This window comes from Eurytemora carolleeae, unplaced genomic scaffold (assembly GCF_000591075.1).
Source record: "Eurytemora carolleeae unplaced genomic scaffold, Eaff_2.0 scaffold102, whole genome shotgun sequence".
Classification (NCBI taxonomy): Eukaryota; Metazoa; Arthropoda; class Copepoda; order Calanoida; family Temoridae; genus Eurytemora; species Eurytemora carolleeae.
The window spans coordinates 351812-373569 of record NW_019396136.1 but is presented as its reverse complement, the minus strand read 5'-3'; the positions used below and the strand labels follow the sequence as shown (position 1 = coordinate 373569).

At 29.9% G+C, this 21758-nt stretch overlaps 2 protein-coding genes across 3 annotated transcripts; one reads left to right on the top strand and one right to left on the bottom strand.

The window, feature by feature from the left end:
• The first annotated feature begins 502 nt into the window (after positions 1–502).
• LOC111696013 (NACHT, LRR and PYD domains-containing protein 12) lies at positions 503–20267 on the top strand. Its single transcript, XM_023465528.1, has 27 exons — positions 503–620; positions 1114–1234; positions 1566–1634; positions 2169–2233; positions 3129–3203; positions 4008–4102; positions 4397–4465; positions 4914–5030; positions 5512–5589; positions 5700–5786; positions 6196–6243; positions 6406–6504; positions 6800–6849; positions 6930–6986; positions 7091–7153; positions 7451–7564; positions 9088–9181; positions 9463–9560; positions 9945–10066; positions 10563–10684; positions 11130–11242; positions 13170–13285; positions 13392–13526; positions 13998–14143; positions 19430–19559; positions 19643–19690; positions 19829–20267. Exons 1-27 carry the CDS (start codon positions 513–515, stop codon positions 19895–19897), a joined length of 2508 nt encoding a protein of 835 aa, XP_023321296.1. The 5' UTR covers positions 503–512; the 3' UTR covers positions 19898–20267.
• On the bottom strand, positions 14157–18569 carry LOC111696014 (uncharacterized). Of its 2 annotated transcripts, none has more exons than XM_023465529.1 (9): positions 18385–18569; positions 17696–17779; positions 16632–16736; positions 16278–16384; positions 16087–16206; positions 15764–15801; positions 15644–15697; positions 14982–15460; positions 14157–14427 (listed from the first exon to the last, which is right to left on the bottom strand). In XM_023465529.1, the coding sequence occupies exons 1-9, from the start codon at positions 18406–18408 to the stop codon at positions 14335–14337; spliced, it is 1104 nt and encodes a 367-aa protein (XP_023321297.1). In that variant the 5' UTR covers positions 18409–18569; the 3' UTR covers positions 14157–14334. The 2 variants fall into 2 exon arrangements, with proteins under 2 accessions (XP_023321297.1, XP_023321298.1); XM_023465530.1 differs by having other exon boundaries at positions 16087–16203.
• Positions 20268–21758: the final 1491 nt, after the last annotated feature.

Below are 21758 nucleotides of genomic sequence, written 5' to 3'. Positions count from 1 at the left end.
AACCATACTTTAACGCGTTAAGAATCAAAAAAAGTATTGTAGTTACCCTATAAGAATAGGACTTCAAAGAAGACACGAAATAGGATTTGACACTAAGGTCAAATTTGGTCTTTTATTGTTTTACTAGAAGATTCAGTTAAGAATAAACAAGCTGTTGCAGAAAAAAAACTTAAGATACAACCCTGAACATTTTTCGCTCAGACGTTTCCGATGTTTCATCCTTTGTGGGTAACCCTGTATATTATAAAGTATATCTGCAGAACGAAACAATTAAACCTGTCCGGTCTAGTTCCTCTAACAGTATCATCGGATTGAATGATTAGGAAGAACTGTGAGAGGACAATGACAAGTCTTTCTACGTTTAATATCTTTATTTAAAAAGCGTTTTTTATTTTTTCGGCAGGGCAGAATGATAAAAGTAATAAAAAATAACAATAAGAATAAAGATAATTTGATGAAAATATACTATTAACAATAACAACAATAATAATATTCCAGAAGAATGTAGAGAGATGGGAACCCATTTTTCTAAACGAGTTGGAGGAGGAGGAGGAGGGCATCACAATGGAGTTTTATCGGGACACGAAATTATGGCATATGCCTTTTTATCAGGAACTCAGGTAACGCAGACAACTTACATTATTTTAAATATTTTCATTATTTTACTGTGACCAGAGAACCATTTTTTTAAGATAACAACGAAAATTGTAATATTGCCAAAGGTCCTCATTTTCATAACCAGGGTAGGAGGGCATCGGGAAATCATAGATTACTAACTTCCGAATAAAATGTACACAAACATTTTAGTTTTTTACTGATTTAGATAACCGGGAGTCGGGACCAGTTCTTAATTAATTTTTGATCCATAATTTTGTGAAATTTCCATTTTTTTATGGTTTTTGTTTGTAGAGGCCAATTTACATCATAAAAACCAACCACTTTTGTGTTAAAAATGAAAATAAATTGCGATTGTCAAACATTTTTTATCAATTTTTATTTTCAATTTTACAAAAGAAATAATTAGCAATGAACACACAGTACAAGAGTAAAGATAAATGAAAATGGTGCCTATTGTTTTATTTGTTAAAGAAAAAAAAAGCATTTTTTTCCTAGTGTCGACCACAGCGGAAACTTACCATAAAGCTTGAACCCAGTGTTAGACATGACAATAAATCAGTTCATGTACCCTCACTTTCCCGTTCTCCCTCACCACTGAGCTACAGAAGGAATCAAGGTAGGGACATATGTATATTACATTGCACTACAATACAGTGGTCCCCATAAACCCTGGTAATTTAGGTTTTGACAGCTTTGGAAGCCCAGTAGGATAACCCGGAGTGTAGACTNATACAATTTTTACCAATTCATTTTTCAGTTCTTGTATATTATTTTACTTCGTTTTAAATAAAAATAATAAAAATATTGCGACTTTTTATATTAGATATTTCGAATCAAATCTGAAAATTGTATTATTAAAAAAGAAAATAATAAAGTTCTTAACTGTAATTTCACCCTTGAACATAATAGACAGGAAAACTTTTCACTTTTTAGTTTTCATTGTTCAGGGGTTTCGAGATACCAAGAAAAGTATAATACAGAAAATATTTCTGAAGAAGAGAGTTCTAGCAGTTCAGGTAAAATAAAGGGATATTTCAAATATTTTGAAAATTGCTTTCATACAAGCTTTTAAGCAAAGAAGTTTACCATTAAAAAACATTTTTTTTTGGGGTTGGGGGGTGGGGTTGGGGTGGATTTTAAGATAAAAATATTTTACTAAATGATGAATGTTTGATTTACAACTTTTAGTCTCAAATTATGACATAAAATAGTCCAATGAAGATCTGACACAAGAACAGACCCAATTTCACTTAATAATTGATAAGTAAAACTAACTCATTTGTAACATCAAATAGACTTAATTATTGCTTAGATGTCGTCTTCCTATTCCACAGTTTTCTGGCTCTCATTGTATTATGTAAGATTGTCGCTCAAAGGCCACAAGTTGGAGTTTATGAATAGCCCCAGTATTTATGACCTTTTTATAACTCTAATCTCAAATTTTTATCTTAAAAAGTTTTCATTTAAAAATGAGATAGTTTTCAAAGATAGTAACAGGTATTCAAAGTAATAGTTATCAAAGATATTTTTTGTTATAATCTATTTTTTAGACTGCTCTGGGAAAACAGAAACTGATGGGCCGTCCAGTAACATTGAAATAGATTTCAGTATAGAGGTACAAGGGGGTTCAAATATGTCTAAAACAATGAAATCTTAGTTTTTTTTACAAAAAAAGCTTAGTAAGCATGATTTTTAAAATAAGAAAACCACACTTTGAACGGTATCATACAAATAGATATATTGCTTGTTCATCTGTCCATCAACTTTCTGTTTGTGTCTAATAAACGTCAAAACGGCTACCATGATCAGGCCATTTTCACCCTATGGGACGGTTTTTGAATGTCAAAATTGACAAACTGCCTTGAAAAATTGTCTGCATTTTTTTAAATTCACAAATTTAAACAGAAAAGTCCGCTATTTTTGTTTGCTTATTTCAGAGTTCAATGAAAAATGATGAAAAATAACAGTTAAAAGCAAAAATCGTTACTATAGAAAAGAGACGCGAAAGCCCTAGTAAAAGCATAGTTTATTATCTATATAATAAAGCTCTTCGCGCATATATATATATATATATGTTTACATGGTCGCTATTGCTGGCCAAACGGATGAACCAAATTGCTTGAAATTTTTGAGGAAACCCAAAGTACCCCAGGGGTGACAGAGGCTAGAATAAATTAGAAAATTTTGGAAATTCCACGGGCAATCACCGGTCACTTTATCATGATGTAATACGACGCGCGGAGAAACGGCGGAAGTAACAATGACTATGAATAATAATAAAAATCTGGGCAACGCTGGGGACACCAGCTAGTAATAATATAAACCTGGAGAACGACGAGAGCTCCAACTAGTAAGTCGTAAGATACTATAGGAACAAAAACACAAAATCGAGCTGTGCTCAACACTTTTACAGCTCTTGCGTGCATTAATTATCATACATTTTTGTGCTGGATTGGAGTTTATAAATTAATTTTTTTATTTTTATTTTTGACCATGTTTTAAATTTTCAGGCGGAAAGTGAACTTGAATCTGATAGTGGAATATCAATCAACCTCAGCCATTTCGATACAGATCTTGCCTCTCAGGTACTTTTTTATCAATCAAGGATCAGCCATTTTTTAGAGATTATTTTATCAAACTTTTTAAGTGTTTTTAAAAAAAATAAATTCATATAAAAATTTAAATTATTATTATTGTTAAAGATTTATTCACGCACATTAATATACTTACATATTACATATTATATATATATATTAATGGTGTTGTTTAAATTTGTTTTGTTTAAATATAGGAATGATATAAGAAGTATTCACCTCATATTCTCTAATTTCATAAACCCTCTAATTCAAAGAAATCCAGTCGGGCTTTTGATAATTAAATATTTTCAGGAATAAATACGTTGCCATGCACGTAAATATGTCGATTGAGAAGAAAATATCAAATTTTAGTAAGAATAAAAACGTGAGCAGTATTTAGAACAAGTCAATTTATAATTGAAACACATTCAAACCGCATATAGAAATTTATAGCATATCAAAGGGTTTAAATCTTAATGTTTTTATTCCCACTAATTAAACCCATTCCCGATGTTGCAACTTGCAAATTTCGCACTCATCAAAGGGTCTAATCCAATTCTTGTCATTAGTAGATTTTTAACATCTGCAATAAACTAATGATGTAATTCAATTCTCGTTGCTTCTAGTAGAATCTTGACATCTACATTGATCAAAGGGTGTACACCCATTATTGTCTGGAAATAAAAGTATATTTGTGATATATATTCTTACAAAATTTATCATATAAAATATAAGAAATTTAAAAGAAAACTTAAAAGCCATTATAACATAATTTGGCAATAACATTGTTGCTTATTTTATAAAATGTTAAAGGCCCGCCGCGGCGAGGATCGAGCTTTCCCAGTTTTACATATACCCCCTCCTCCTCCAGTCACACCTCCTCCTACAGATTTACAAACAGCTCTCAGGTATTATTCACAATTGAACAAACAAAAAAAGCCATGTAAAAAAAGGTTAAAAATTGTATACATAAGCACCCTGTAAAATTATGTCAAAATGTTGAAAATAAAATGAAATGATTAAAACATCCAATAAACTTTAAACGAGAAATAATAAAAAATAAGCATAGGCAAGATCCCAAAGATGTTTGAGCTTTTACTTGATATATATTTAGTTTTCTACTTTCAAAAATATATGGTGAAATGTGCATTATGAAATGGGTAAATATAATCTCTTTAAACAAAACCTTATGTCTGTTGCAGGGTACATTTCCAAGATGAGTTCTGTGAGTGGTATGAACCTGGAGGGAAGAAGACAAGAGGACACAACAGGTTCACTTTACAGTTTATGGTAGACTCAGATGTTTCAGAGAAAAAAAAATTGAAACATATAGTTAAACATCTAGCTTTGCACTCTCAACTAAAGCCAACTATTTCTTCGTCAGAGTAATGCAAATTACTGCAGAACATACCAAAGGCTTAGTTGAGGGTGTTTGTAGTGTTATTAAGTAGATTTCGTAAATTCTTGTAAATGTTAAAAACTTACCATCGAGTGTTCCCTTTTAATATTTTATTCACAAAGTCATGCTTACATTGAGAGCCGGAACAGAATCTGTTATTTTTTTTAACGTCTTCTTCATTGTTAAGCACTTGCAATAGGTTAATATATGACATTATGTTTTTTACAGTAAATGTCCATTTAAATGTAAATTGCTTATTTAAACCTGCTGTAGTCTGCTTAAAAAAGGATTTTTTATAAAAAAAAAACAAATAATTTTAGAAGAAAGAGTAGTACAAGAAGCCTGCACCAAAAGCTTGTAGTTTCTAAAAATAATATTAGAAAAGCTACAAAGTTAGATATGGATGACAGGGCTAAAATGCTTCAATATTTTACTAGGTAATATACTTCTTTTTTATAGTATATTTTAGTTCTTATGAGTATTTTTAGATGTATTTTGAAAAGAGATTTTTTTCTAAAAATTTTCAGCCATTCAATAATTTCAAAATGTTTTAAACTAATTTTTAATTAATCATAATTAAATCGCAAATCTATTGGCACTGTTTTTTCTCTTACATTCAGAGATTTTTAAATAAACGGTCCTTTACAAACTCTGAAGGCAGAGAGGGACTAATTTTCTAAGATCAGGAAATATGTCATCTACAATACAGAAAACATATTCTTTTAAAACCCTTAAATGTAATATTTCGTGACATAAAGTTTATTTAAGTTGTTTTCTGAAAACGATAGTTTACAAAATTCTGACAAGAAATTTATTTAATAAATATAATTACAAAACAACTTACTCCGTTTTTGTTGTAATTTCCAATCAACTCATAGATGTTGAAAATAAAAAAGTAAAGAAAAGTAAATAATTTAGAACCAACGAAGAACATGGAGCTATACAGATTGAGGAACTTTTCCAGAATAGCTGGAGAATACCTATGTATGGACAGAGGTAAGAAAGTAATGAAAATATTTTGTTTCCTAAAATATGCAGTCTTTAATTGCTAGTTCTCAGATTATTTTTTACTTTTTCATCCTATCAGAGATTATATTATATTCCAGGTTACCGACAGTTATCACAGTTCAGGCTCCAGCTGGGATAGGAAAAAGTTCAATGCTCAAATACATGTGTCTCAAATGGAGCAATCGGTACAGTTTTATTTTAAATAAATTATGTTTTTTAAATCAGTCAGGGTAAAGAATAAGTAACGGCAGAGTCGATAAAGAATGTTTAAGTTAAAAGGTTATAATAGATTTTAAAAAATGAATACAATGTTCAAAAAGGTATTTTTTTCTCCAATTACTGTTTAATCCAACTTTTAAACTTGTTTCTGTCTCCACACTGTATAATTTACTCAACCCCTAACTGTATATAATATCTGTACAGCAAACTATTTATACAATTCATCTCTAGTTCTATGAAATGTCATTTTTCCTAACTGTAAATATATCTTTATCCCTACGTACGTTTATATATATCTCCCTAATTGAGAGTAATATTACAACTTTTACATTTTTTGACATTTTTATTTTTTATTTTTTATAATTACTTGTTTAGGGAACTATGGCTTGAAAATTTTGATTTTCTCATCTTTATTGAATGCAGGTAATGATTATAGATTAAAATTTGTTGAAAAAAGTTACATTGATCCTCCGCTAGTCAATGAGATTAATTTTCGCCTACTTCCAAATCAACATACAAACAAATTACTTTTGACAGTTTAATTTCATTATAAGCATATTTTTTAAAACACATAACATTTTTTAGAACCTTGAACCATATTGGAAGCATGTCAAGCAAAGAGTTTATTTGTAAACTTCTTCACGAGTCAGCAAAAAAAGCAGATCCATCTATAGACGTTTTCAGGTAATTAGAGAGAAAATGAAAAGTCGGGATTAACAGTTTTTGGGGTAAGGAATNGGGGTGATGTTAGCTTCAAGTACATACTTTGTTCATTCATATTTTGTGTGAGAAATGAAAACTCTTTACCCATATTAAAGTTCTTTTTTTAAGTGTGATGGTAACTATCCGACCATAAATATTTAAATAGCAACAACATAAAATCAAACTAAAATTTATTTTATGGGATCTACATTCTTACTCCAATAGTAGAATCATTTCTCGCTTTCCATAAAATAAACATGAAATATATTTTTTTTAGTGAAATTCTTCATTTTGCTGGAGTTGGTCGTCTTCTTTTTTTACTTGACGGTAAAAAAACTCACAAAGTATTTTCAACTCGTGTTTGTTTTAAGAGGGAAACCGCAGACTTCAAAAAAAATCCGTTTTAGGCCTAGATGAGATTACAGATGTGGCAAACTTGACAAATCTGAATCCAAAATACACAGGTATTAGATCACAGAAATATTATTATATTTCCGTACAGGTAAATTATTGAAGTATTTCTTTAAATACATTTGAAAAATGCTGTAATTGTTTTTATTCTGACTAGTTGACGAAGTTCTCACACCTATTGAGCTAACACAATCAATTCTCTGTGGAAGGTTGGCCCCAGGTATACATTTTGGCGAAGAATAATTTTTAAAGCTAAAGATTTAGTTGACGTAAAACTCTTGAATAGTTAAACTTAAATCAATGTATTTCTAGTGTATAAACACCTGAAGATGAATAAACTTTTCCTTCAACCGTTCTGTACCTTTCGTTCTGAGAGAAACAATTTCAATCCTTCATGTTAACTTATAAGTCGCCAACTGGCGCGAAACAGTTTTCATGGTGCATATCTAAAATATCTTCTTAACTCTTACTTCAAATAAACTGTACTACTAATGTGTAATGTATTGTTGTGTAACAGGTGCCCATGTCATTGTAACTTCGAGACCTCACACGCTAACCTATCTACAGTCTAGCCGTTGGTTTAATACGCTCAATAAGAAGATGTTAGCTCTAGATATTCAAGGACTTTCAGGTTAAAAATTTACATATTATTTGGGATTTTTCCCATATCTTCAGTAATTTTTTTGTTTGTTTGATGCAGTTCTTCAGTAATTTGGCAATGCTTCTATTTAGAATTCACAGTTAAACATATTCATTATTCAGCCATACAAACATGTATAGTCAAACCACATGTTTTCTATCCTCAGCCCTTACCATTGATTCTTTCTTTTGGTTTCTTTTGATAAATAAACAAAAATGATAGAAAATCATGACATGATGTGCCAGAATCCAGAGTAGGGTTTTCACGAAATGACCATATTTATTTGCGTAATTTTCGTGCAAATTTTTTTTTGTTCGCAATATCTTTTTAGATAATTTACACAAAACGTAAATTTTTACGCAAAAAAATTATTTTAAGCCATTTTTAACCAAAATTAAGAGTTTCAGTCAAGTTTCAGCACAGAATCAAACAACTGAAGGTTTATAAAAAGGTTTCATACAAACAAAATTTTGATTATGCTACTTTAAATTGGTTGCTTTAAGTTACAAAAACCTCAAATTGAGGAACACAAATTAATAAAATAGAAATTAGAAAATTGAAAATCGAAAATTGAAAATGCATAATTTTTTTAGATGTCTGAATCTTTATGTTGTGGCAACCTTTGATATTTCAAATGCTGACTACTTCTAGTCAAATGCATTTGATTGAAATATCAAAGGGTTATGCCCACTGATATATAGACAACCCTGAGTTATCAAATTTCTATAGAACCTCAACTTTTAAGTGTGACATATACATTTTAAAAATACTACATGTCTGTTTCTAGACTTAAATTTAAAGGAAAAGTAATCAGTTCTTTTTTTAAGCATTGCAATTATATGCCAAAAATTGCAATCTTATAGATAACTAAAGTTTACAGTTTACACCTTAAATCAATCTTTTAATGAAAATATGTTCCGCAAAATTGCGCAAAACAGAATAACGCAAAAGCAGAAAAGTGCAATTTTGCGCGAAATGAAGTTTGAGAACGAAAGAAAAAAATTTAGTTTTCTTTCGCAAAAATTTTGCGAATGGAACCCCTTTTAACTTTCATCATTCATTTTAATTAAGTTTTACAATATTTTTAAATATTTATATGATATCAGATGAAAATATTTTGAGATTTCTATGTTTCTTGTTCTTAATTTTCTTCTCGTACATACATCTTTCAATCAATTTTACATATTTGACAGCAGATGTAGATATTTTGACTTTTCTATATTCCTTGTTCTTCCTTTCTTTTTTTCTTCTCGTTACAACCTCATACAATCAGTAAATTAAAAGATTTTTTGTTAGATATCCTAGCAGTTTGCCAGCTGCCAGTTTTAGAATTATCTGTATCTCTCTGACCTTGGGGGCACGGGGAGGGGGGTGAGAGCGGTCTGTCCCCTTCTAAGGGCTATACGCAACTGGCGAATGGAAACCCTAATCCAGAGTCGTTCAATTTATTATTCTTGGCCCCCACAAAACATTTGTATTTTTCTTATTAATCTGTAATTTCTATTTTTTTGTAGAAGAGGGAGTTTGTGCATTTATTCACAGCTTTGTCGAGAATAAGATTTCAACAGACGATTTTGAGATACCTTGTACCGAGCTCTGTCCCTGCAGGTATAGCTTTTAATGAACTGGGGATGGAATAGAAACTCAAATTCTAAACAATTCTTAGAGGGTTTTCTTTTTTAATCCACCTTTTTATCCACTTTGGCTAAAGATTAACTAAATTAAAGTTTATCCTTTAAGGGTTCATTGGAATATTATCTGAGATATATAAACAAAAATACCAATTTTTTAATGTCTAACTTCAGCAAAAATATATAAATTTGTGTTTTCAAAATTGGATCTTAACTCTGCAAAAATATTTTTCCACAAAATAGACCAAATTATTTCAGAAGTCTACAGCAGCGAGCACTGTCTGATAGATATATATTCTCGCTTGCCAGTAATCCATTCTATCTGTGGCTTCTTTGTACAATTTTCTACGAAGCAGGTTATTTAATATTTGATTACATTATTTAAACAATTATCTACTAAAGATTGACTTTACTATTTTATTAGCACTAGAGCGTTCGTAAGACTTTAGAAGATTTTTTTAAATATTGAAAAAATTATAGATTTTTCTCTTTCAGAATTTATGATATTTTAACTAATTGAGTCCAGCGGATCTTCGTATATTCTAATTTTATGTATTAAATTGTGTGAACGCCATAGATATACTATGTTAATCAAATATTGAATGTAAACGCCATAGATACACTATGTTACTCAAATATTGAATGTAAACGCCATAGATACACTATGTTACTCAAATATTGAATGTAAACGCCATAGATACACTATGTTACTCAAATATTGAATATATAATGTTTTACAGGTGAGGGTTATGTGCCCCGTACACTAACTCAGCTCTACACATGGGTTATTCTTGTATTCTCAAACCAATGGCATGGAAAGGGAGAGATGAAATTAGATATTGAAACAACAGAATTTCTAAAGGTAAAACAAGTAAATAAATAATGTAAAAAAGTGAAATGCAAAACATATTATTTTCACAGAGGTTCCTCTTTGAGGCTTTATAAGAATTAACTCTATAAGCATTTGTGCAGAAAATTGTCCCCCATGTATATTGAATAACCCTGGTTCAAGTTGAACTGAATTCAAAATTATTCAACTTGCTTTTCTTTTTAAAAAAATATGGAAGCACAAAAATGATAAAAAAAACATCAATGGAACTGAGTCTTTGCCGCAGACTCTGATTTTACTAATTAATCCCTTTATCTCTGTGACCCAATGGCGTAGACCTTAGATATTCCAAAATATGAATTATCTTAGATCAAATAAGATAAGTTTTAAATATCTAAGGTTTACACCATCAGGTAGCAAAGATATAGGGATTAGAAAATTTGACTTTGTGGCAAAGACTCAAATCCTTTACATTAAGATAAATTTCAGAAGCGAGTATTTTTATATATATTGTCCATCTTGTGTTCAGGGGTTCTCTAAGCTCTGTTACAACCTGGTTCAGTTTGGAACTATTAAGATGTCTGCATATCTGGGATCTGGTGGAGACACAATTCATTTTCCTGCTTTAGATATTACCTTGGATAGATCTAGGTAGATAAGTTCAAAATATACATAAAATCAAAAATCTTTATTCATAAATTTGAAATGATCTCCTTTTTTAAAATTATTTTTTTAGAAAGGGGTTTTTAAGATATTCATCAATTCATATGATTTGTTTTAATTTGGTCAATTTGATCTAACAGAATTTACTGTCTGTTGAAAAACTCAGTGTCGCATAACTAGATATAAGGTTTCCAATGGAAATAAAAAATCGTTACGTACAATATAAGCCTTTTTTGCGTTTCTTTGCATACCAAAAGCATTTCTCAAACTGCGATTTCAAAGGAATTGCGCGCAAGCAAGCAATGCGAAAATTGCACAAAGTAATTTCAACGCAAAATTTTAATGTATTGTACAATTTTAGCATAACTAATGCAAAGCATATCTCTCCTTTTTTATTTAATTTGTTAATTCACAATATTTCTTATATGTTTAGGGCGCAAACTTACGGTATGATGGTTGTATCTAAAGACCAGGAGGAAGTTGAATGTGAATTTAGACATCTATCTCTAGCAGAATATCTTTCTGCTATTCATATTCATACTACAGGTACAGAAAGCCCCAATAAAATTAATGTCTTCTAGATCCATGCTTGCAACAACTATTTTTAAAGAAATATATTGCCGTGTAGTTTTGGAAGGCTTGCATGAATGCTACAAGAAAGACACATCAAAAGCCCTGTCTGAAGAGAAAAATAAAATAATATCTAATATGCAACCAAATAATTTCCTAATATACAACCAAATAATTTCTAATATGCAACCAAATAATATATAATATGCAACCAAATAATTTCTAATATGCAACCAAATAATATCTAATATGCAACCAAATAATTTCCTAATATACAACCAAATAATATATAATATGCAACCAAATAATTTCCTAATATGCAACCAAATAATTTCCTAATATACAACCAAATAATATATAATATGCAACCAAATAATTTCCTAGTATTCAACCAAATAATATATAATATGCAACCAAAAAATTTCCTAATATACAACCAAATAATTTCTAATATGCAACCAAATAATTTCCTAATATACAACCAAATAATATATAATATGCAACCAAATAATATATAATATGCAACCAAATAATTTCCTAATATACAGCCAAATAATATATAATATGCACCCAAATAATTTCCTAATATACAACCAAAAAATATATGATATGCAACCAAATAATTTCTAATATGCAACCAATTAATTTCTAATATGCAACCAAATAATATCTAATATGCAACCAAATAATTTCTAATATGCAACCGATTAATTTCTAATATGCAACCAAATAATTTCTAATATGCAACCAAATATCTTGACTAGAGTAGAACAGGGACGTATTTATTTCCATCTAAGTTTTCTAGTTATGTTCTGGTATTAATGGAATAAGATCAAAGATCAACAATTTATAGATATCCAGGCCCGTAGCCAGGATTTGACCAGGGGGGGTGCAACCTGATGCGCTGCAGGCGAAAATTTTTTTTGGGGTTTTTAATGATTTTTTAAAACAATGTTCGGTTTGGTTTTACAGTGGTATATGGTTGTTTTTATTACATTGTCAATGCACACTATAAAGGCTAACCTTTTTAACAAGTGTATTTGAGCTTTTAAGGGAGTACTGCTTAACTAACAGAGTCAAGTAATCATTTATTACTTTGACTTTGCAATATGAAAATGATATGATCTTATTTCTTATTCATTTAAAAAAAAGCTTTTCAAGGGTCAAGGGGGTGCTATGGAAACGCCTCACCACGGAAATGCCTCAAAAAAACAGACTCATAAAACATAGCACACCGGTCAAGGGGGGGGGGCTAAAAGTCTGAAAGTGTACAGGAGATTACCATTTCATTTTCATGGGACTCTATGCATATAATTAGTAAATCATACTGTTTTAATTAGACTTAAACAACTATTAAATGACTATGAGTAAATTTTGATGTTGTGTTATATTTAATCAACAGAGTGTACTGATCAACTGTTAGTTAGCCTGCGATAGGTCACAGGAGAGACATGACTCAGGGGATGAGTTGAGAGAGAGTACACAAAAACTCCGTCACACTTTTAATGAGCATAAAGCACAAATAGATTATAATTTGGTTTGGAAATCAATTCTTACTCGGGCTATATAATTTATAACTAGATTTTAGAAACAATTTCTTTTATATGGGACTAGGGGGGGGGTGCAAATTCGTCATTGCACCCCTCTTTCAGAAGAAAGGGGGGTGCACCTGCACCCTTGCACCCCCCCCCTGGCTACGGGCCTGGATATCCTGTAAACCATTTGTTCCTTATTTCTGTGCTGCTCAATTTGTAGTATCTGTAATCTGCGTTGAAGACATATTTCACACGACATACACACCTTTAGTATTTACTAACCTTAACAAAGAAATTATTCCATATTTTAAATTTAATTCAAAATTGAATCAAATATAAAAAATTAGAATTAAAACATTTTTTTATAGGGGAACCACTGCGAGGGTTTGCTAAAGATAGAAAAGAATTGATTTTGCAATATCTTTCTGGACTCGCTTCATCAGCAGTTTCCAACGACCAGAAGGTTGTGGAACACTTTTTAGCGGTGCGTATAATAGTAATAAAAATAACTATAGTAATGTCAATAACAAACCTAATAATAATAATTTAAAAAACAATACTTATCATAATGATAATGAATTTTATTATAGGCCCTCGGTGCACCAAGTTGTCGACGTGACCCCCTGTTCTATCTATCTATCATCCAGAAGATGAGAGGAGAATGGTATAACCAGGAAGGATTACAGAAACAAATGCTGTTTATGAGATGTGTTTACGAAAGTCAGGTAATCAGAGCTCCAGCAAAATAACTTTATATCAATTTCTCATAAATATCTCAGAAGCGGAAAGATCAGGCTTACCACTCTGCAAACTGCAAATTTCATTTATTTCTGAAGGAAGGGGAGTGGGAATATCTAACTTGTAGTATGAAATTATACATTTTCTTATCACTGCTTTGGTCTTCAAACTGAAAATGCCATTTGAATGAGAATGAGCTAAATTTGTATGTAAAACTTCCTTAAAAACTAAGAAATGTTAGATTATCAAATTAACAGTTTGATTATTTTGAAAAGCATTTTCCCAAACGACCATAAGCTAAGAAAAAGTTAGTTTTCTAAAAATTGTATCTTAGACAATCGGTTACTGGGAAAAGAAAATATGATTAAAGATATATAAAGTAAAAATCTTTTTCCTAAGGAAAAAAGCATCAAATGCGTTTGCAGTAAAAAATGCCTAACAACATGTTTTCCATAAAGGTTGATCATCTGACATTGTTTCCGTTTCCTGGACTCAAGATTATAAACATACGAGGAAACGCTCTGCTAACCCTGGATCTAATAATCATCAATCATTTTATTATTAGACTTCAGTCTGATAATAATCTTCTAGAACTTTCTCTCAGGTAAACAATTATTCAATTAAGCACTTTAATACTTGCACTATTTATTAGAATGATTCAATACAAATAGTAAATTAATAAAAAAGGATAAGAATCCTTGTTGAAATATTTAGATTACTAATTATATATGTCTAAAAAATCAAAAACCCATTGCAATATTTGTAGCTGTTTTACGTACATTGATCTTTTGGATTTTATTGAACTTCAACAAGAACCCATCCTTTCTCTGTGTTTTGAATGCGCTGCCGTAATCCAGTACAATTCCAGACTCCTCGTTTCAGTTCATTCTAAACAAAAGTAGAGATGTAGATACTGACAAATGACTTGAGTCTTTGTCACAAACTCAAATTTTGTAATCCTTATATCTTAGCAACTTGATGGTGCAAACCTTTGATATTTCAAACTTAGATTATTTGATCTGCCAGAATTCATAGTTTGATATATCTACGGCATTGGGTTGCAAAGATATAAGGATTAGAAAATTTCAGTTTGTGACAAAGACTCAAATCCTTTAAAAAGTAAAAAGTTGATTTACATAATGAATAGTATTTTATAAAAGCTTTGAGTTTTCGTTTCTTCTTTAAAATAGATTGATAATGTAAGCGCTTGAAAAAAAAACAAGAAAAATTAATCTATTTAATAACTAAGAATATCATTTGGAACCTAATCTTAACAAACATTGTTATATTTAAGTGAAACTGTGTGCTCCCAGTTCAAAGTGGGAAGGTATTGGCGATTTTCAATTTCTTAAAGCCGATAATGGACTGGTTATATTTCCACCTTAGACATTTTACTAAACTTTAAAAACCTCTTATGCGATTTATTCTTAGTGTAAAGATACCTTATTTGTCTGTGAATATTCCGTGTTCTCTTCTAATAGAGCAGTTTTATTAGAATCGTCGCTTTGTGTGCTTTCTTTTACCGAAGAAGTTTCTTCTGAGTTGTCCTTGGATGCATTTTCCTTAGACTGAATTATCTCTTTTTCTTTTGCTTTAGTTTCTGATTCACATTCCTCTAGTTTTGATTCTTTTTGTGTTGAATCTAATGCTACTTCTAATTCGCTACTTTCTAGATCTATTTTCTTTACCGTTACTAATTTTATATTCTCATTTTCTTCTTCATTGACATAAATTCCATTGTTTTCCGGTACTTCTTGATTTTTTCCATTTTCCTCTTCTATTTCTATTTTTTCAATTTTATCTTCTATTTGATTACTTCCAGTTTCTTTTTCTGGGTTTTCCTTTGCTTTGACATTTTCAACATGTTTTTTTAAAAGGCTTCTCATTTTGTCTCGTTTAGAGGTGGGGTTTGACGAAGAACCTTTTCATAATAAGATATATCATTAAAAATGTCCATAAATACATTTAGACAAAATCTAAATAGAAAATCCATTAATATTTTTAAAGAAAAGGGATTTCTGATGTTTCCTGAAAGCTCCCTTGCTTTTTTAAAATCTCTGTCAAATTGTTTAATGTGCATCTAATCATGTGTCAGCGACTTTACCTTTTTCAAACTTCTTCGCAGCTATCTCTATGATTTTAATTTCATGATAATGACCTAAACATATTTTATTTTATAAAATCATGTAAGTTACATTATTCTTTTCTGAAAATTTTTATTTACCGGTATTATTTTTTTCCTCAGTTCTTGCACACACATATCTAAAAAAATAAAAGATTTACGTGAAAAACATAAACTAGAGTAAATCTAAACAACATCTTCTTGAATCTTACATTCTCTTCGGTATATTTTTCTGGAATATGTGTTAAAGATAGCGAATGGGAAAGAACTTGTAATTATAATATAAAGAGTGCATGTGTTGTGTCAAAAATTCAAAAACAATGCTAGAAAGCATTTTTGAGGTTGAAATGTTTAAGAATTTCATGCATATACCAGAACCTATGTGAATGGACAAAATTTTATAAATTGTCTAATTTAGTCTTTACCTGTTCTCTGTTTTAGGTTCAGGTTTAAAATTCCGAGGTGATACTACTTTTGGAGTGTATTTGTATCTTTCTATCGGTTTGTCCAATTTCCTACTACATCTTTGTGGGTATTTGTACCTGCTAACACATAAAAAAAATACTTTTTCAAAAACTATAGAACTATTCTTATTGCTTTTCCAAATTATACCCACTTCTGATCTTTGATTATAATATTCTTCGATTTATCGGAGAGCAAACTGGTTTTAATCAATTCAGCTTTGGGTTCAGGAACTATTTTCCTCAGACTTCTCTCCGAAAACTATAAGTGTAATTTGAATAGTTGGAAATATATTGTACAGAAATGATATTCTCCATTATGCAAGTACATGATGCGGTCTACAGATTAAATAGTTAATTTTTGGCTCAAGAGTTTAATCATGTTTTAAAACAAAAGGGCAAAAAGTAAATGATCTAGAAATTCTAAATCTCTAAATAGTTGTTTAACTAAGATGAAGAATAAGTATTCAGTGTTTAAAATTGTTATTATCATTTAATCATGGAATTACCTCTAAAGTTTGCTGATACAGATTTGGAATATCCAGAGCTGGTCTTTTATAAAGAATCGAATTCTTAACTATATTTTTCCCTTTCCCCATACACAAATCAACTTCCTAGAATGTTTTAACCATACTTCTATATATAAATTTGGCTTGTCTGTTTGTCTGTTTGTCTGTCTGTTTGTATCCAATAAACGTCAAAACGGCTTAACCGATCGGGCCCAAATTTTTTGTGGGACATATAGGGACCCCAGGGAAGGTTTATGAATTGATTGAAATTTTAAAAATTTGTGTTTTAGAGGTTTATAATTTTGTGAAAAAATTTAAATTTTTGAAAATTCCGCGAATTTTTTTTTAAAAATCCGCAAAACTTTTTTAATCTTTGTTTTGAAATGTAAACAAAAAGAACATGTTCACAATTAAAATAGAAGATGGGCGCGAAGCGCCCTAAAAGCCTAGTACTTCAGAAATTTGAAACATAATCTACAAACAATGTTTTCTTCTTTTCAAAAACATTGTTTGGGTGTCTGCCTGTTTGTTTGTATCCAATAAACGTCAAAACGGCTGAACCGATCGGGCCCAAATTTCTTGTGGGACATCACATGACGACAGGGAAGGTTTATGAATGAACAAAATTTTAAAAATTTGTGTTTAAAAGTTTTTATTTTTAAAAAATTTTGAAAAAGCGCAAAACAAATATTATGAAATCCGCAAACTTTTTTTGTTTTTGTTTTATACTGTACAAAGAGAAGATGTTCAGAGACAAAGCCACAATTAAAAGTTGAAATAGAAGATGGGCGCGAAGCGCCCTAAAAGCCTAGTACTTCAGAAATTTGAAACATAATCTACAAACAATGTTTTCTTCTTTTCAAAAACATTGTTACATTTGCAAGGAATTTATTTATAACTTTGACAAATTGGCTATTATAAAAATATGTTAGTTTCTTTATTTTACAGATAAAATATCTTGGTTTCTTTATTTTACAGATAAAATATCTTGGTTTCTTTATTTTACAGATAAAATATCTTGGTTTCTTTATTTTACAGATAAAAACTTTTTAGTAAAAATATACCTTTGGTAAGGATTTGAATTCCCAGACTTTCTTTCGAAACACTTTTGGACTTAGAGCAATATAATTGCTAGCTTCAGTCGGTTCCTTAGATAAGGGACTACTTGCAAAATTTCATGTGACCATCCATTTATAGACTGGATTGTCCGATTCACAACAGTAACCTTAAATCCTTTTACTGATCAAGGATTTCGGACTTATCCTATTGATAGACAGAAATGCTTGTAATTGTAAAATACTTGATTTGCAGGCTGTGTTATATTTGATAACTATTTATATTTACTTTCTAGAAGTCATAGAAAACAAATATAAAAATTCCAATTTTGTGAAACCGCTTGGAACATAGAATTTTCGATATTTTAGAGGTATACAATAAAAATGCGTAAACTTCTGTTTTCAGAAAATTCAAACAATATTTTACAGCTTAACACAAAACGTTCTCTGGCCTTGGTGATCAGCTGAAGGTTTAAAGGGTATCGTTATAAATCGAGCATTGCTATCTTTAAATGCAGTGCCACTTCAATCTCAGCTAACAGTCCCTTTAAAAGTAATCGCTATGACTAGTCAATACTTTTTAATTTAACGAATAATCTTAAACATTACATAAAAAAAAAATTTATAAAGATTCTTTATTTATTTAATAAAAAATCATTTAGGTTATGATAGTTACAAGATTTAAAATGCATACTTACCATCGATATTAATTCTGGTTCCATTTTGACATTTCGATTTTCTTGAATAATTGGTTCAGATTTTTGTTCTTCATTTTTATCTTGCCTCTCTTTCTTCTTTCTTAATTTGGGCAAAACAGGTAGTTTTCTTTTAGTTTTCTCATATGGTATTTTAGATTTCTTGGGTTTTCAAATTTTGTGTTTCAGCAAAAAAATAAATTAATTCTTAAACTATTCTATTTAAAGAATGAGTTACAAGAAAATTAATATATTAATAAAGAAATTACATTTTAGTTAAGTAATTAGGAATTTTTTCGAAAGGGAAGGAACCATCGATCATAAGATGCATGTTTAATGAAAATGTAGAGTGAAATCACTCAGTAAAATAAAGTAAAACACAAAATCTAATGCCTTAATGTCTCTTTCTACAAAACCTCTAGTAAAGCTTAAATAAAAAATAATTATTTTAAAATATTTTTAGGGGTCGGGTAATTTGAGGTCCTATATAAATTTAAACAAACGTTAAGTAAAAATGGTAGAAGCTGTTCAACAAAAAGAGAGAATTTATCTGATTTGCATATTGATAAAGATATAATTGCATGTTCTATAAAAGCAACATATTTTTAAAACTTGTAGTTAAAATATCTTTAAACTAAATGTATATATGAACTTACATGAACATGCTTGATATTTCATTTCCTCTTGAAAAAGACATTTTATTTCAGAAAAAGAACTTGAAGTGTCTCAAATTAAATTCTATGTCATGTCAGATATATTAGATTAAAGGTACTGAGGTTCAATGATTAGTTTTTATCATGATTTAAGAAATTCAGGGAAACACATTCCGAACATGAAAAAAACATGGAAATTCAAATAACAGTTTTTTTCCGTTTTCTAGAGCTTTTTGGAACTCGATAAAATGAATTGTAACTTGTAAATTTTCGAACTGATAAGTCAGAAATAATTTTTATTTCCCCACGTTCCATAATCTTCTTATTGTTTCGATGGAGAATATTATGTTTATACAATTATTACATGATATTGTATATTATTATCTATATTTCAGAGACCAACTGCTTGAACCTAGTGGACTGCGTGCTATTCTGCCCTGCTTTCATCTCGTTCGAACAATTCGTCTGAATGGGTCTCGCTTTGATAATTTTTGTGTCAAGAAACTTATTGATATTGCGACAGAGGTAGTTTTTTTTTTGTTTTTGATAAATAATGAAAACGAATATTTTATTTAGTAAATGCTTAACCTTGATTATTGATACTGTAGGTTCGTGGAAATCTGAGAGAATTGTATGTTCATGAAATGAGCAAAAAGGTATCTAATATCTATTCTAACAAAATTATCAAAATTAACTAGAAAAGGGTTCTGAATTAGGAAATAACAATTTATTTTTTTTTCGTATCCAAATCAATTGATATGTACTTTTTACTTAGTAATCTCTTAAAATTTTAGATTGACGAAGACGCAGTTGAACAATTGAAGACAACTTGTAAATCCAGAGGAATTAAAACTAATGTATAATCTTACATTGTGATTTTTTTCACTGACATTTTTATGTTGGTTAAGTTCAAAATATTTAATTAATTAATTTCTAGAATTTTATCCTTCTTTTATCATTTTAATTTTGAAGATGTAGATGCATGGCAGTATTTTAAAATGCTGCAATGAAAAAACACAAAATATTTTTTTAATAGCTACTGGAATTACTGATTTTTCAATTTACAAAAATGCCAGTAAATAATATCACACAATACTTGGGTGCCAATTTTTCTACATTTTGATAGATGAATTATTCTACACATGTATCACATGCTCATTTATTAATAAATATATAGCTTGCTTCTAATCTCTCACTGTACAAAATTAAAAATAAATGTTTTTTAGTAAATTACAATGCATTGTTTCTGATAATTGTTAAGGTTCAAGTGAAAATAAGTATCAACTTTATTGAAATATGTTAAAATTATCAAAATAACAAAAAAAATATCATACTGAACGATATTATTCAAACTTATATGATATTATATTAAGCTACTTTTTGCAGCACTCTCCAAAAAATGCTATGGAATTTAATTATGTGTAATTCCGTTTTCAGCAAACAGACACACTTTTAATCTATAAATAGAATATGTTTGGCTTCTTTAGAATTTGCAAACATTTTGACTTTTCATCTATATGATAAAATGATGGAATCGATTAAATTTGAATCTAAATCAATAAAATTAAAATTAAAATAATAGATTTAGATTAGACTTTACATGTTAAAAGGAAAATAATAGATTTAGATTAGACTTTACATGTTAAAAGGAAAATAAACCTTGTATGAATGTCTATCCATAGAAAAATAAACAAACAATATTTCATTGGATTGAATTTAAAGTTCTTTAAAGAGAAGAGAAGAGCTTTAAACACATTTATGTCTATATCGTTTCATATCGGAGCAGTTGCAATCCTTCATTTTTTGACTTAGCCTTATATTCAGTTATCCTGTAGTAAGCTTTAAAATAATCTATACAGGTCTTTCAATCCGTATTCTGGCATAGTTGTCAAGGTGAAGAATATCTTTAGTTTCCTGCCATGATCCAAACCTTTGAGTAATCCAACCTTCTATCAGTATTCTAGGACCAGTAAATAATGACGATGTCTTGGTGCTGATTCCCAGGCGAGCAACTAGGGGGGGGGGCAAGGGGGGCATGATTAAGGGGGGCATGGTCCTCCCTTAAGAAGGCTTGCCCCCCTCTAACAAAATGTCTAGTTGCGCGCCTGCTGATTCTCCAGGTGTGAAAGCAGGAGGCAAGACGAGCTGTATGATCTGTTGAATTCATGAATCTTGAAGGTTAAAGAGATCAACAGGTTTTAATGATCATTTACGATCTTTTGATGTCCATCATTAATGACGATAATCTTGGGAGAATAAGGCAAGGTTGCCGCCCAAAATTTCCCTTGATATAGATCTCCAGACCTGGCAGAGATTGATCAAATGTTGAATAGTTTCTAATATTTCATGATCTGTGGCATAAGTAACTAATTAATTTATCCGACTTTCAAAATTTCAGAAGATCGAATTAGATTTGCTTATCACTGAAATATCAAATTCACGAGGTCTAAATATCAGAGAAAAAAACGCTGAAAAAATATGGTTTTATTGATATAGTTTAGATATAGGAGTTTTGAATTCAAAAGGTTGGAAACTTGAAATCTATGTACTAATTGAACATATTTTTACAAATTCGATCATGTTTGTAATAAAAACTGGTTTGTAGAAGTACCCAAATTTCATCCTTTTAAATCTCTAAAATTGTACATATTTTGTAAATTCTAATCTTTTGTTGATCTTAACGATGTAATAAGACTACGCTTCGTTTAATGACTCTTGAATCAT

What these genes read in the sequence shown, in the direction of transcription:
- LOC111696014 (XM_023465529.1), bottom strand. Translation starts at nt 18,408, where the DNA reads ATGGAACCAGAATTAATATCGATG. An exon ending in TGTATCAGCAAACTTTAGAG is followed by an intron (nt 16,385 to 16,631) that starts GTAATTCCATGA and finishes TTACACTTATAG; the next exon opens with TTTTCGGAGAGAAGTCTGAG. An exon ending in TGCGAAGAAGTTTGAAAAAG is followed by an intron (nt 15,461 to 15,643) that starts GTAAAGTCGCTG and finishes TATTATGAAAAG; the next exon opens with GTTCTTCGTCAAACCCCACC.
- LOC111696013 (XM_023465528.1), top strand. Translation starts at nt 513, where the DNA reads ATGGGAACCCATTTTTCTAAACGAGTTGGAGGAGGAGGAGGAGGGCAT. An exon ending in ATGCTTCAATATTTTACTAG is followed by an intron (nt 5,031 to 5,511) that starts GTAATATACTTC and finishes TAAATAATTTAG; the next exon opens with AACCAACGAAGAACATGGAG. An exon ending in ATACCTATGTATGGACAGAG is followed by an intron (nt 5,590 to 5,699) that starts GTAAGAAAGTAA and finishes ATTATATTCCAG; the next exon opens with GTTACCGACAGTTATCACAG.